Here is a 16,095-nt window from a genome sequence, read left to right as displayed (position 1 = left end):
CCACGCAAGGTCTCCCCCCAACCCAGCCCACTGCATTTTTGACTTGCAGTTTATTATTTAAAGAAAACCGAATGTCTTAAAGTGCCTTTTGAATACCGCATCTTTCCCGAGGGGAGGGATTGTCTTCAGAGAAGGCGTGTACTGGGTTCTGCAGAAAATGGCCAGATGAGATGCTGAATTGTCCCTGAAGATTCAAATTGAATTGGCGACCGACTGATGTGAGTGCAGGCCTTACCCTGACAGGAGAGTGTAATGTAGTAAAAAAGAAAGAAGACCCACCCCCGCCACCCCCAACACCGAGTTCCTGGAGAATACTTGGAGGACGCAGGGCAGCTCTGTGCACCAGGCTGTGCTTTTGTGCCGTGTGTGAAAGGTCGGCCCCCTGGTTGGGGTGAGGGGCCCCGGGTCAGCCCCGCTGTGCGGACACTGTGCAGGGGTGAGGACGCAGGCAGCTCCGGGCGCAGGGACTGGTAGTTGTGGGTGTCATCGTGTGGACCGAGGCTCTCATGTCTTCCTCCTGGCTCACCGTTACTGAGAGGCTGTGTTTTCCGAAATGACATCCAGTTAGCAGCCGTGATTAGGTCTTTATTACGTGTGTTTATGCCCCCTAGAAGAAAAGGTGGGGGGCTGGTCGTCAGCCGGTTATAACACTGCTCCTTTATTCAGATCCACCGGGTGCTGCTGCTCTCTCTGTCTCTGTGTCTCTTTGTCCGTATGTCTCTCGCTGTGTTTGTCTCTTTGTCCTTCTGTGTCTTCTACATGTGTGCGCGTGTCTCCCTGCTGCCTGGCCCCGCTCCCCCCCGCCCCCCCACATGCAGGTGCATGGCTGTCTCACACACAGGTATGTGGGTCTATAATCTTTGGCCACTGCTCTGATGATAGTATCCTCCTTTCATAGTTGGGAAAAAGGAGCCTTAAAAAGCTGGAACCCCTGGTGCTAGCTGTGGTTCTGCACGACTGCAGCGTCCTGCCTCTCCTTGGTGGACGTTTCTCATCAGTTACCATCTGCTTTCCACTGGGAGGAGGAGACCCAGGGCACCTCACTGCTCCCCCAGACGCTCCCCAATCACTGGGACTAAAACCAGGTCCCTCCTGCCAGTGTGTCTGCCCCGGGTCTCCCAGCCCGTCTCTGTCATCACTCTGCTCGGCCCTCCCTGTCTCCTTGCCGGTCCCCCCACACCCGCTGTGGGTGTGCGCCTGCCCTTCGGCTCTTGCTCACCTTCCCGGGTCTGGGCGGCCCTTCCGCCCTCTAGCAGGTGTCTGCTTAACCCCTGCGCTCAGAGCCCTCTCAGAGCCCTCCCTCTGCCTCCGGCGGCCTCACCTGATCCCGGCTCCCTGGCAGCTCCCTGTTCTGCCTGCCTGGTGCACGGAACATGCGGCGCGATTCCCAGCTCCCATTGTCCATCTCCCGCGGTGGAAGCTCCAGTGGCCAGAACAAACCCCACCATCTGGCCGTGCTCAGAAGGACCTGTTGGAGCATTAACTGTAAATGCCTGGGAGTTTTTTTTTTTTAATTGAATTTAAAAATCATAAACTCGGGGGCCACCCCGGTGGCGCAGCAGGTTGAGTGCAGCGCTGTGGAGCTGTCCGCAGCCTTTGCAGCACCGGTTCGATCCCGGCCACCAGAGAGATTCCCACATGGTATGGCAGACCTCTCCTGCCTTGCCTGCTGCTCCCCTCAGCAGTGTCTTCAGACGGTCTGTCTGCCTGTTCTGTTCCCCACTCTGTCTCTGGTGAATCCTCTCACCCTCCCGCGCCTCTGGCCTGTACCCCAACTCTTGTATGAATAAATGAATCCTTAAAAAAAAATCATAAATTCGTCACTGTGAGCTCTCTTCCATTGCTGTCGACCAGATTACTTGTGAAGAACCGAAAAGCTCGGGGTGGCAGTTGGAGAAAATACCTAAGTCGGATTGTGTCCCCCTTTGTGTCTCCATGCAGGACTTACAGCTTCTGGAGGACGGAGATCTAACCTTGATAGGAGATCGGGGGACCACACTGAGTGGGGGGCAGAAAGCCCGGGTCAACCTTGCCAGGTAAATGGCATCTCAGGTGCCACCCTGCGTGTGCCTCTCACTGCAGTTAGCCCTGCTTCTTCCCCAGAGGCAATGCAGGTGGACTTTGCTTACCATGGGGCACCACGGGTGGACCCCACTTACTGTGTGGGTGCTGCGGGTATAGCTCACTTACTGCAAAGTTCCTTGGGTGAACCCCATTTAATGCAAGATAGTGCAAGTGGACTGCACTTACTGTGGGGCACTGCTGGTGAACCTCACTTAATGCAGGACAATGTAGCTGGACCTCACTTACTGTGTAGCACTGTGGGTGGACCCCACTTACTATGGGGTCCTTGTCTTGGTTGGTTCCTTTGGCTCTCGGAATGAACGCCACCCTGACCTTGAAGGCCGTCGTGCTGCAGACAAGAGCCGAGGGGCTCTGACATCCCCCCCTTTTCTAGGGCAGTGTATCAGGACGCCGACATCTACCTGCTGGATGACCCCCTGAGTGCAGTAGACGCGGAGGTTGGCAGGCACTTGTTCGAACTGTGAGTTGGCTCTTATTTTATGTTGTTTCTCCTTCCCGGGAATCCTCTAGATTTCAGGGAAAGAAAGTTTTTGGGCTTTCCTTGTGCTCTGCTGTCCCTGCATCCCCTGCCTTCCCTCTGCTGAAGACCCACCAGAGAGAAGGTTTGCACGCCTGGCGGGGCTCAGTAGGGAGATGGAAGAGGTGCTCGCAGGGTGGGGGCCTGCACGCCGTGGGGCTTAGGGGTAGATGCACAACCCCCCTCACTTCGCACTTGGTAGCTGAGGCGGATGCTTGCTGGCTGCAGGCCCCAGGTAAGATGCGCAATGTTTTTGAAGTTGTGGTACCTTTGCTTACATAACTACATAAGTTTCAGGGGCACAGCTTCACATCTCGGTAAATGTAGAGGCCAAACCCTTCCCACCAAGGTCTGACGACTGACCGTTAAACCACAATCCAGCTGACCCGGCTCAGCAGCTTGGTGCTAGCCCGCTGATCCTGCTCCATGAGAGGCAAAGCCTTCAGAGCTGCACCGGGCTCTGGGGACAGAGCCTGTTGGCGCACGTGGACTAAGGTCTGGGTTTGGAAATGCTTTGTGAAGTCGGAGTTTCACAAAGATGCTTCCCTGTCAGAGTGAAGCTTCGATAATTGAAGTTGTTCCTGGATTCTCACGAGTCGAACAAACCCCTGGGTGGAGGGTTAACTTGAATTTGAAGCCAGGTGTCTAGAATCTGGCTGCTCCCCTTCTGTGGCTTCGGGTTTCTGGAGTGTTTCCTCTGGGCCTTGCTCAGCTACGGGTTGGGCAGCTCTGGGGTCTTCGCAGCGAGTGTTCAGCCCACAGGCCGCTGGACGCCACCGGGCAGTCTCCGCTGGCTTCTGACAGCTTTGCGAGCTGGCTCTGGCTAGCACAGCATCCTCAAGCCCCACGCCACGTCTTGCTGCAGTCCTGCTTTTAAAGGCCAAGGGTACTCTCCTCTGCATTTTCCTGCTCGCGGGGGTCATGGTGCAGAACGCCTTAGTTACTCGCAAAGGAGGACAGTGAGGTGGGAGACGGTGGGACCCATGTTGGGCCGAATGTGGGAGACCAGGAAGTTTGCATTTCATTTCCGCCCCTGAAGAATTTGTCTCTACATGGAATATGTCCAGACAGACACCCGGGAAAAGTCCGTGGTACCCGGGCGGAGGAGAGTTTTGATAGAGATGACGCGTGCTAGGCGGAGTGGAAGAGGCAGCTCCGGGCACTCAGCTCAGGCCTGAGAGCTCGTGGGGCGGGCTCCTTGGGATGTGCCTGAGGGGCCTGCAGGCTGGGAGGTTTGTGGAGGCCGAGAACAGGGTTCGGTTCCTGTTGTGAGGGGAAAGCAGAAGCACAGGTGTAGGGAAAGGAAGAAACAGCCTGTGGAAGAAGAACAGGTGCCTTATTCTTGGTGCGGGATGCAGGTTGTAGACGGAGAACACCGGCCGTCGGGGCTGCGTCCCTTCAGGCTGTTAAATGTAACACTGTCGCTGGACGGACCTTGCACAGTTCTGGGCCTGAGAAAGTCCAAGGTCTGCGCAAACTTGGTGTGTGTGAGAACCTACGTTTCTTCTAGATGGTCATCTTCTTGCTGTGTCTTCACAGGGCAGGAGGGGCGAGAGGGCCCTCGCATAGGGCACTAATCCCATTCACGAGGGCTCCCCCATGGCCTCATCACCTCCCAGAGGCCCCCACCTCCACATAGCCTCACAGTGGGGATTAGGTTCCAAACTGTGAATTTTGGGGACACCTCCTTAACTATGGCAGATTGCCCTAAAGGAGCAATGCTGCCGGGGGAGGGGGTTTAGACAACAGAACTTCACCCCCTGCAGTTCCAGAGGCAGGAAGGCCCCAATCACGGTGTTAGGGGTTTGCTTTCTCCTCACGCCTCTTTCCTGTCTTCTGTACCCCTTGTCTCTCTCCTTACGTCCTCATCCACTCCTCTTCTGGGGACACCAGTCAGATGGGTTAGAATCTACCCCGAACAGCTTCGTTTTTAACTTAGTGACTCTTGAAAGGTCCTGCCCCTGAGTTCTGAGGTGCCGGGGATGGGGGAGGTAGTCCATTTACAGACGGTCCTAAAAGGAACATTAAAGAGATTCAAGTAGTCAGAGTGACAGACACAGAGGCCTTCTGAGCCTGTTCCCCAGGAGTGGGTTCCTGCCCGTCCTGCCCTCCATGCAATGTGGGGGCTTGGTGGGTTTCCCGCGTTTCTCTCCCAGCGTCTCCATGTAGAAGGTGCTTCAGCAGCAGCCATGACAGAGCCCGGCAGTGCATGGTGGTGAGCACTGCATGGCCATGTGCATGTTAATGCCACTGAACTGTGTGCTAAAAATGGTAACATTTTCTGTCACTTATGTTTAGCACTGTCACGGAGGGCAGAGAGACTCCGGATCTGTCCCTGCACAGGGAGCAGGGCCTGCTGACGCTCAGCTCAGCCTCCAACTCTGGTTTGACCCCTGCCCCTCCCCATGGACAGTGACTTGGCTGAAGTCCCCTTAGGCAGAGACTGAGATTCCCCTCACCCCCATCCCGGGTGGTGGAGTCCCCAGAAGCTCAGCCTCCAAGTTCCCCGACCCCTTCCCTTGCAACTTGCAATCTCCTGTCTCCTGTCTTGTGGGAATCTGTCTGTCCCTCCAGCACAGCAACGGCAGGTCATCGTGGGGGCTTCCCTGGGGAGGACTCAGGGGTCCCGGTTGCCAATCTCCTTGTGCCTTATCACAGCAGCTGCTCTCGCAAGTTCTCCCCCAAACACGGGAGGTATTTATAAAGTCCTCTCGCACCTTTCAGGTTTAATGACTTTGGATATACACTTGATAGAAGCAAGCTTGTTAAAATTGTCGTTTGCTAATCAGAACCACATTCTTTGGGGGAACTTGAGGCAGGGAGCACGCAGGCAATTTAGGAAATCACTCAGCAGCAGCTGGAGAATGTTCTCAGCGAGTCAGAAAATTGGATTGAACAATGCGCCCTGAAAGATGGCGGTGGCGTTGGCGCTTGGTAATGGGAAGCGCTTTGTGTGAAAGGGGAGTGAGTGACGCTTGGGCTTGCCATTAAGTTTCGTTCTGTCTCGATTCCGTATCCAGGGTTATTAAGGTTCGTGAGCTGCACGGCTTTCTGGGGTACCCAAAGTGGATTCCGTGACTCTTAGAAGGTCTGGCCCTTAGTGAACGGATGCCCTTACAGGTGCTTCTAGCTGTGCATCTCTTAGAAAACCCCAGCTCACTTTATGGCCCCTCCTGTCTCATCTGTTCTGTGGATCTGTCCTAATCTGACCTCCCCCTCAATTCAGCCTTTGTCCTTCTGACCTTGCGTGTGGCCTTGGCTTCCCTCCTCCAAGGTCACAGTGTTGTGCAGTCATCTCTCACACCAGTCTGTAGTCCAGCTGTGCAGGTGTTTGAGGTGTGCATTGATGGGGGTGTGCCCTGATGGGGATGTGACCTTTCTCTGCCTGCCTTCTGTCCAATCAGGGACAGTGACCTGGGCAAAGGAGAGAGGAAAGATGCATCCCCTCCCTTCTGCCTTCCCTGTCTTTCCAGGGCACTTGTGCCCTCCTGACTTCTGCAGCCCTCAGTGGGTTGTACTCAGTCGTCGAGGGGTCCCCCTACTCCACAAAACTGAATGTGTGGGAATGCCAAGACACAGCTTGTTTCTGTCCCAGAACCTTGGCACTGACTGTCCCTTCTTCCCAGACCGTCTGCGGGCACAGGTGCTACTTCCATCCAGACAGCGACCTGCACCTTGCCTTTCTCCACTGCGTGCGCGCACTCAGTGCATTTTCTATGTTCAAGAGTGTGTCTGCCCGAATGCAATGTTGTTGTCCTGACCTGTGCATGTACTCAGCACTGGAACAGTGCTCGACAGATGTTTGTTGATTGAATGAATGAAGGTAGTGTCTCTGTTTCTTTGCATCACCTCCCTCATGCTATGCAGCCCCTCTTTATACAGTCCTTATACCAGATAAGAGCGGTTGAATCATGTAACTTTTTTTTTTTTACTCACCTGACTGAGGAATTTTTACTCTTAAGAGCTTGAGATAATAGGATGTTTTCTCGATTGTGATAAAAGGCATAATTTAGGAAAATTAAAAAAAATACCCCAAAACTGTTCTGTTGGTGCATATTGGTCATGGCAGCCTATTAGGTTTTGTTGACATTTACCTGCAGCAGCTTCTTGCCAGGTGGCTTTTTTTTTATTTTTTTAAATTTTTTTTTTTTAAGATTTATTTTATTTATTCATACAAGCACTGGGTACAGTCAGAAGCGCAGGAGGGTGAGAGAATTCACCAGAGTCAGAGCGGGGAGCAGAGCAGGCAGAAGGACCAAAGTACACTGCTGAGGGGAGCAGCGGGCGGCAGGAGAGGTCTGCGCGCCAAGTGGGACCCTCCTCCGGTGGCCGGGGAGCAGCTGGGGATCGAACCGGCGCTGCAGAGGCTGCGGGCAGCTTCACAACCCAGCGCTCAACCGCTGCGCCACCGGGGAGGCCCAGGTGGCTTTTTTTTTTAAAAAAAAATTTTTATTTATGCATAAAAAGAGCTGGGTTATAGGCCAGAGTTGTTGGGGGGAGGGTGAGAGGATTCACCAGAGAGAGTGGGAGCAGAACAGGCAGATTGACTGAAAATCGCTGCTGAGGGGAGCAGCGGGCGAGTCAGGAGAGGTCTGCTGCACCACGTGGGTTGCTCCTTGGCCGGCTGGGATCTAACTCGTGCTGCAGAGGCTACGGACAGCTTCATAGGTTGTGTCTTAACAACCTTGCGCCACCTGGGAGGCCCCTGGCAGGTGACATTGAATTAAGCATCCAGAATTCCTTGATGAGATTTAGTGCTGAGCCTGAGGAGAGCTTGCCTGACCGAGACACTTAGGTGGGAAAGCCAAGGATGGACACATATGAATAGTCAGTCCTTTCAGGCTAGAGAAGGAAGCCACCCAAGTGCATCCTGGGGCCTTCTGCTCTTCAGCCAGCCTCATGTGTCCTCTTAGGATTGTTTCAGCCTGAATCCAAACAGATGGCCTGTGGGTTAAGGGCGAGCGGAGAAGGGAGCTGACGTTTATAAGCAGGTGCAAGTGCTTTTATTCTCCAGTACAGGCCTTTGCGTTGACTCAGTTTGAGGGGAAGAAACTAAGGTTCAGAGAGCATTTTAGTAGCTCTCCCAGCAGCAGGCTTGGAAGAGAGGAAGCGGGGATTTGAATTCCAGTCAGGGTATCCACCCAGCACTCTTGATCAGACCCAGCTCAGAATAGTGGCTGTGGCCTGTGTTCCTGAGATTTGCCCTGCCAGCCAGGAGTCCTGTCATTGGTCCACAGGGCCTGGTACCAGTTACTCTCTTACCTGGAGAGTGAGGGGTGCAGGTGGGACAGAGTCTGCATTTATAATGTCGGAGAACTTTGAGGTGCTAGCTGGAAAAAAAAAATCTCTTTTTTATTTATGCATACAAGAACTAGGGTACAGGCCAGATGTGCAGGGGGTGAGAGACCAGAAACAGAGTGGGGAACAGAACAGGCAGACTGACTGAAATACACTGCTGAGGGGAGCAGCGGGCAAGACAAGAGAGGTCTGCTGCACCATGTGGGTAGCTCCCTGATCAAACTCGTGCTGCAGAGGCTGTGGATTGCTTCATAGTGTAGTGCTTACCCCTTGTGCCACCAGGAAGGCCCGGAAAAATAGCTTAAGCTTAAACACTGAGGAGAGTTGGCTTACAGAATTGGTGCTTTCTTTTAAGCCAGTGGACTCTTTCCACTCTGTTATGGGCCAATTAGAGACTCATCTTCAATATTCATGTTCAGGAGGCTTTCAGCCCTAATGAAAAAGGATTTGCTTCCTGGATGGGAACCCTATATAGACTGATCGAAACTGTGCTGACATTCATTTTTCTATTGCATCTGATTTGGGAAGAAGCATCTAAAAATTGCATTCTGGCAAAGATGACTGAGAACTTAGGACTTGTGTGGTGGTTACTGTGTATATCATAAGATGTAAAGAAAGGTATACATTTTGATGTGACATAGATCCCTCTTCCGTTCCTGCACAGCAATAAAATAATCTGTAGTTCACTTAGGTTTGATTTTGGAATCCCATTATGGCTCAATTGCTTTTCATCATGGAATATATAAGTAGCATTTAAACTAAATTTTAGGGGAAAAAAGAACAAAAAAAACCCCAAACAGTACGACTCAGCAATCACTGCCCCCTTCAATGGTCTGCTTTTGTAGAATTTCTTCGCAGAGCTAAATGCTAGCTGACAAGCTAGGTAATCTGAGGTCCTAGTCAGCTTCATTAATGACTGATACTTATATTTAATTTGTATTTGTGTTTGACTTGTATCTATATTGATATTTGAGCTACAGATCCTTGACCACAGTGTTATCTTTGTCTCATGATATTTTCTAAATGTGTGTTGGTTCGTGTTTTCATTTGAAACACCCCCATTAATGTGTTTTTTGCCTACTGTCTGTGCCTTTTGCCTTTATAGGTGTATTTGTCAGAGCTTGCACGAGAAGATCACAATCTTGGTGACTCACCAGTTGCAGTACCTAAAAGCTGCAAGTCAGATTCTGATATTGAAAGATGTAAGTAATGTCTTCAAATCCCTGGAACTTGCTAGTTCTCAAGTGTGTTGAGATGAGGCCTCCAGTGGCTTAGGGTCCTGGGATTCTTGGTCACCTCCCTCCTGTTCCTCACGTGGATGTCCTGTTCTTCTTTGAGCTGGTATCCACGCCTTTGAGAATGAATCCAAAGACAGTAGCAACGTCACCATTAACTTCTGTGCTCCCAGTGTGCGTACAGTCTCCACCACCAAGGGCCCAAGCCGTAACTGTTACAGCAATAGATACTGTTGAGGGCAATGATGACGTTTTTCTTGGAATACCTTTGTTTTCTTCTGAAAACCAAGAGGAAGTCAAAGTATGTAACGAAGGGAATGAGAGAGGCTGAGGCAGGCTTGGAGCCCCGTGACTGTCATGGGCATTTTGCAAAGAGCATCCTCTGTTATAACAGGTGGGAGCACCTTTGCTGCCGGGCTCGGTGCACCGGTCTTTGCTCCCTCCCCGCGCGGGTGAGGGCCTGTGCAGCAATGGGGAACAGGTCTCCACCATCACAGGGCTTGCATTCTGTATGGGGGAGATGCGTTGGAGGGGTGAGGACCCCCGCAGGACTGCCTTCTGGGAGCAGGCATCTTCCTGAGTGCCAGGACGGTGCTGGCATGCTGTCACCAGGAGAATGGGCACCTGGAGGACCTGGCAGGTCCCAGGGGAGGAGCTGTTGGGGGATTGCCAGGAAGGTCAGGGAGGCTGAGGGCAAGTGAGCCAGAAGAGTGTGGGAGGAAATGGGCTGGGTGGAGGGGGCCAGGGGGAAGAGTGTGGGAGGAAATGGGCTGGGTGGAGGGGGCCAGGGGGACTTTCGGGCCCAGAAAGGAGGGGTCAGGGGGACTTTCGGGCTGGATGCAGTAGATAGCCCAGAGCAGAGGACTGATGTGGTTCTTGATGTTCGCCTGAGGGGAAAGAGCAGGAACAATTAGTACCCTGGGTATTTCTGCAGACAGAATTGTGAGCTCAGGCCTGTGGGTCAGTTTCTAGAGCATCCATAACAACTTGAAACAACAGACATGGATCGTCTCACCATTCTGGAGGCTGCAGGCGTAGAGTCTGAGAGAAGGGCTGCGTTCTGACTGTAGGCTCTCGGGGCGAGTCCTTCCTCACTGCCTCTATCCAGTCCTGGTGTTAGCTGGCTGCCCTGGCCCTTGGCTGTTCATGGGCCTCAGCCGCCCTGGCCCTTGGCTGCCCTTGGTCCTCGGCAGGCCTTGACATGCAGCCACAGCTCTGTGGTGTCTGCCTCTGTTGTCATCTGTGTCCGCCTGGGTCCCATCAGTCACCTTGGATTTGGAGTCCCCTCTACCACAGTCTAACCGCATCTGACTTAAGGACACCTGCAAACACCTTACTTCCAGATAGACACACATTCACTGGGCCTAGGACTTAAGCATATTTTGTGGGTAGAGCAGAAGGGTCACCATTTAGCCCACAAGAGCTGCCAGCCTGATTGCGTGTGGAGGGCAGTTGAGACTGCCTCAGGCTTAGCAGTTCATGCCCCTTGGCTTGTGCCTCTGCGCTCAGCACCTGCCGTCCTTAACCCTCATGTGTCCCAACAGACCCTGGTCACATCCCTCATGGTGGCATGGAAATGCCTTTTAGTGCCTTCAAGCATTTTGGTATTTCACCTTCCCCATCCTCCTGGTAAAACAGACACGTGCAAGGACTGTTACCTACAGTTCACAAGACCTTGTTGGGTACCACTCCCGGGGAGAGGCATTTCACACGGAGATGAATGTGAACATACAGTTGACCCTTGAACAGCGAAGGACTTGGGGTCTTGACCTTGAATATAACTCTTGACTCCATGCAAACCTGACCACTATTACCTGCTGTTGACTTACTGGAGACCTTTTTGATAAATAAATTGACTAGCATGTCTTTTGTATTATTATATACTGTATTCTTACAATAAAATAAGCTAGAGAATAGAAAATGTTCTTAAGAACATCATCAGGAAAGACATTTACTGTATGAAACTATATTTATTGGAAAAGTGTCCATGTGTTAAGTGGAACCTGGAGTTCTAACCTGTCTTGCTCAAAGGTAGCAAAAGTCTTTTTGTTTAGCGCCCCCTTCCTGCTGAGTGTGGTGACTACAGGACAGCGAGGCCCTGTGTTAAATGCATCAAATGAATTTCCTCCTAAGGAAGGTGAAAGGCAAAACCTCTACCTCATGAGAAGCACTTTCATTCATTGATTCTCTTCTCCAGGAACAGGAAGCTCAACTAGCTCACAATTAAACAATTAATTTCCTGGGCAGAGGGATGAAACTAATGTGATTAAAACCCCCGTGTTGGCAGAATTAAGATTACAGAATCAACGGACAGGACAATAATCAGCCTAGATGTTCTGGGCACCCCCTGAGTCAGTTTTTTAATACTTAGCAAAACAACCAGCCGTCCACTAATGGGCACCTGTAGATGAGTTGGGGTACAGCCTTTCTAGCAAGAGACAGGAGTGGCAGCCCCCTCTGTCACCTCTCTGCATTGTCAGGATTTGAGCTGGGAATGAAATTACTGCTTCTATCCGAGGACTGCTTCCCCGTGCGGTATACAGATACTAAGTGCAGAGGGGTTATTTCACTGAGTAAAGCGTATGCAATTTTGCCTCCCACGTGGAATGAGATGGATATATTGTGAGTAATTTTCTAACATTGCAGGTTCCCACTGTTCTGCAGAACCCAGAAGCGTCACTGGATTTTTCTCAGATCTCCTTAGGGGGTGGGGAGGTAGGAAGAGAGGGCTTCCAAGTGGGGTCCCGACCACCTGCCTCCACCTGTTTGGTTTGTTTTGCATGCTGGGATTTTGCCTCATATTATTATTTTTTTTTGAGTAAATCAAGTGTATCTGGTTTCATGGGATGAGAAAACCGTGAAAGCACGTGCTGGTCTTTTATATGGCCTTGTAAGTAGGGGAATTTGTGTGATGAGTTGTCACCTGTGCTCAGTGCCTTTGATGGACCGGCGCTTAAGTGGCGGCCTTATTTTGGAAAGCCTGGTTGGCTGCTTGCGACTGGTGATGAAGTTTGCTTTTCTTGGCTTCAAGTGCATGGACTCTGGCTAAGGTTTTGGTTTGATTGCATAGCCCTGTCAGCCTAATGGCCTCCTGGTTGGATTACTTTAACACCTGGCATGTTGACTTTTCAGTGGGGGGGTCATGCTGAGTTTGGGGGTTAGCCTTACAGTAAATCCCATGAAGGTGTAGTTCATGGGCTCAGTGTCTGGAGCTAGGTTCCCAGACCTCTTATCCCAATGGGGCATTGGATACCCTCACAATGGTATGGAAAGGTTTGAGTGACTTTTACATGTGCAGACCTACTGTGTCCACCTCTGTGTCAGTCTGCATTTCCTTTCCAGGGATGTCCTCCCTAGTCCAGGCTGTTCTTTTAAATTCTATTCACTACACCAAGCTTTTATCAATGTCTGCACTTTCTAAAAAGACTCTACTAATACTCCCTCCAACATCTACATTTTTGCTTCTTCAATGCCCTTGGTAGTTATCTCAGTGACCTCCATTTTTAACACATGATTACACATTTCTTTTCTGTCCCCCACACTGGGTTGGCAGAGAATAGAATGCTTGGTTCTGCATTGAATTGAATTGAACTGGGCTTGTCCATCAGACTTCTAGACCTAAGGATAACTTTTTTTTTTCAAAGATCCTAATTTGAGACCAGTTAACTTTCTTTGATTCGTACTAGATTAGATTAGTATTATCAAATGCAAATGTACTCCTCTCAAATTCTTTGTTTTAGGGCAAAATGGTGGAAAAGGGGACTTACACTGAGTTTCAGAAATCGGGGGTAGATTTTGGTTCCCTTTTAAAGAAGGAAAATGAGGAGGCTGAACCATCTCCAGTTCCAGGAACTCCCACGCTGAGGAATCGGACCTTCTCAGAGTCATCTGTGTGGTCTCAGCAGTCTTCTAGACCCTCGTTGAAAGATAGTGCTGCAGACGGCCAGGAGGTTAGTCCGTCCCATCTCCACATGCCCTGGTTCCGCGTGCTCCAAGGAGTCTCATGCTCTCACCTACTGGGTTCTTGACACCTCTGATTATCCCAGAGATTTCCAGGCCTTATTCCATGGTATTGGTAGAATCGAAACAGAAAGAAGGGAGCAGGCCTGTGTAGGATTCTTCCCTGCGTGTTGAATGGAGACTTGCAGAGACGCGTAGTAGTTATAATATCCACATAAAGATCTCAGGTGTGTATCACTCACTGATTTTAACATTCTTGAATTTACTGGAGGTAAATCCTACTTGCTCTGGTGACCCTTTTGCATCCAGAGAGTTAATTTTGAAGACCTACTCAGCCTGAGTGACTTCTGTGTGGGGGAATGTTCTGGCACCGCAGGTGGCTGACATTATTTTGCCCCCTTGTCAGATGGCTTGTGTTGGGCCAGGAGTTTCCATCGGTCTTTCTTAACCTTCAAGACCGAGAGCACGTCTTTCCTGTCTTGGAATCCCCAGTGGCCAGCACAGAGCCAGGGACGTCCCTATGAGCCTGTGGTGTATTCCGTGTCCTTTAGACAGAAATGCGTTCAGAAGCCCTTCGAAACACACGCAGGCACCCCTCAATATCCAGACCCTTACTAATCAAACCCGGGAGCCCCGCTGATTCTGAGAGGCCCTCAGATTATTCTCTTACTTTACAAACTTGGGAATTCCTCTGAAATACAGCAACCAGATAGATTCAGATCATAGATTATCCCTTGCTCTTCAAACTCTCACTACTCCAACTTGCTGTTCCAACTCGGTGTGCTGCATTTGACTTACATTTGGAGTCCCTACTGTGTTCCTCTCCTATTTTATTTGGAACAAGCTTCTGCATCGAGACATGAATCAGGGTTGGAGATGAGGCTGTCCTACTGCTGTTTCCTCCACAATGAGTAACCTTGTGTGGAGGATGTTTCCTTATTTCATATAGATCCTGGAGGTGGGATGGCTGGGTCCCAGGGTGCACGCACGAAGGGTTTGGGTAGACGTGGGCACACGTTCTCTGTAGGAGTCACACCCTTTTTCATGCCTACTGGCAGGTGTGGGCACTGTCCAGCTTTTGTGTCCAGAGACTTAATTTGAAATTTTGAAATTTGGGGTACATGCCTTCAAAACTTCATTTAAAATCTTGCTTTTTCCCCTTCCCAGCCGGAGAATGTACAGGCTGCGCTACCAGAGGAGAGTCGGTCTGAAGGAAAAGTCGGCTTCAGGGCCTACAAGAATTACTTAGCAGCAGGTGCTCACTGGCTTGTCACTGTTTTCCTTCTCCTAGTAAACATCGCAGCCCAGGTAAGCAAGGGCATGCTTTCTGTACCCTCAGCTTCATATTTACAGTAGGATTTTGTGTACTTACTTAGATATTATGCTGACTGCATTGTGTCACCTCCTGGGGTTGGCCTTGAAATGTGCTGACTTTGAGCAACAAAAATAAGGGATGCTTGCTGGTTTTGTGTGTTCATTGCAAAGAGCTTCTAAAAAACAAGGGTGTGCCTACAAGACGCTTTATGGAACCTGCATGTGTTTGTTATGTGCCCAGGGGCCCTTCCAACCTGAGCTTGAAGGACCCGCTGTGTTCATTGGAGCCACTCCAGGAGCTGTTTTAGGGGTTCAGTCTTGGGGGTGGTAAGTAATGGGGGTTTTCACAATCTGTTGCTGTTTCCCTCCTCCAGGTTACCTACGTTCTTCAAGACTGGTGGCTTTCATACTGGTGAGTTGTTTCAGCCTGAGGCCAAGTGCTGTGACATCCCTGTGACTTCTTACTCAGACTCTGGTGGGCGGGCCTGGTTTGCGCAGTCTCCTGTGCTGTCGTCCTTGCTGCCTTTCCCTGAGGAAAAATTAAAGTTCTTGCTGGTGGAGTGTGACCTGAAGTGGTCTCACCCCACGTCTGATCCTCACCAGTCCTCACAGACCGCTTTGGCACCTGCAAGTCACGATTCACATGGGATTTTTTTTTTTTAAAGATTTATTTTATTTTTATACAAGAACCGGGGTACAGGTCAGATGCGCGGGAGGGTAAGAGGATTTACTGGAGACAGAGCAGGGAACAGAACAGGCAGACTGATGAAGTACACTGCTGAGGGGAGCAGTGGGCAAGACAGGAGAGGTCTGCCGCACCATGTAGGATTCTCGCCCTGATGGCTGGCATCAAACCCGCGCTGCTGCGGCTGCAGACAGCTTCACAGTGCAGCTCTCAACCGCCTGCGCCACCAGGGAGGCCCTCAAGTGGGAGTTTTATGGATGTATACAAGGGCATGTGAGCTGGGAGTCACATTCCAGTGTCGAATGTGTCTCCCAGGCGAGGTTAAACTTTTTTTTTTTTTTAAATCATCTAATTTTCTTCTGTGGCGTGATATTTTTCCTTCCCTCTTCCACAGGGCAAATGAACAAAGTGCCCTCAATGTCACTGCAAATGAAATGGGAAATGTAACCAAGTCACTGGATCTTAACTGGTACTTAGGAATTTATTCAGGTAAAGTTTAATCATTTGGTCCATTATTCGAGAGTCTGAGGTGCTTACAATGAGCCTGTGTGAGGAACTAGGGCTTCTAGGAGTAATTCAGTAATGTCTTAACAGATTAAGAGACTGAGTCGCATTTATGCTGTGAATTAATTAGAATAATTATTTTTAAAATCTACTAGAAGAAAGAGGTTGAATGAAGACTCTTAATTTGCTCTGTACTGGATTTTCGACGTTAAACCAGGATTGAGCATTCAGAAAACCAGCCACTGGAAATATGTGGCTATTGTCTATTCTAATAGGTTGCTTTCGCTAAATCTTATATCATTATATGGATGGGCAAGGGGATTAGAAACGGATCCCCACCCTGTGGTTCGGATTGTTCCAATTCTGTCTGAATAAACCCCAGCTTTTATTGAACTTGGATGAAATCCTCTGGCAGCAAGGCCCCCCAAATAAAAGCATTATTCCCTTGCAGGTATGCAAAGCTCCCTCCACCATACTGCTCATCTCTTGGGCTTCAC

General features: G+C 50.4%; 1 protein-coding gene across 3 annotated transcripts in view; it reads left to right on the top strand.

Annotated features, from left to right (window-relative positions):
• The window catches only part of ABCC4 (ATP binding cassette subfamily C member 4 (PEL blood group)), a gene marked incomplete at both ends in the record, with an annotated part of 194,785 nt that overhangs the window by 76,934 nt on the left and 101,756 nt on the right, over nucleotides 1-16,095 (top strand). For 2 of the 3 annotated variants that reach the window (XM_084235702.1, XM_084235701.1), the window contains 7 exons: nucleotides 1,942-2,036; nucleotides 2,459-2,545; nucleotides 9,006-9,102; nucleotides 12,876-13,085; nucleotides 14,263-14,403; nucleotides 14,784-14,821; nucleotides 15,489-15,583. In XM_084235702.1, the coding sequence (XP_084091828.1) occupies nucleotides 1,942-2,036; nucleotides 2,459-2,545; nucleotides 9,006-9,102; nucleotides 12,876-13,085; nucleotides 14,263-14,403; nucleotides 14,784-14,821; nucleotides 15,489-15,583 (763 nt within the window). The remainder of the gene's footprint in view (nucleotides 1-1,941; nucleotides 2,037-2,458; nucleotides 2,546-9,005; nucleotides 9,103-12,875; nucleotides 13,086-14,262; nucleotides 14,404-14,783; nucleotides 14,822-15,488; nucleotides 15,584-16,095) is intronic. The other variant, XM_084235700.1, reaches the window with a different exon arrangement.

Source organism: Talpa europaea (assembly GCF_964194135.1).
Source record: "Talpa europaea genome assembly, chromosome: 6".
Classification (NCBI taxonomy): Eukaryota; Metazoa; Chordata; class Mammalia; order Eulipotyphla; family Talpidae; genus Talpa; species Talpa europaea.
This window is presented reverse-complemented; position numbering and strand designations above follow the sequence as displayed.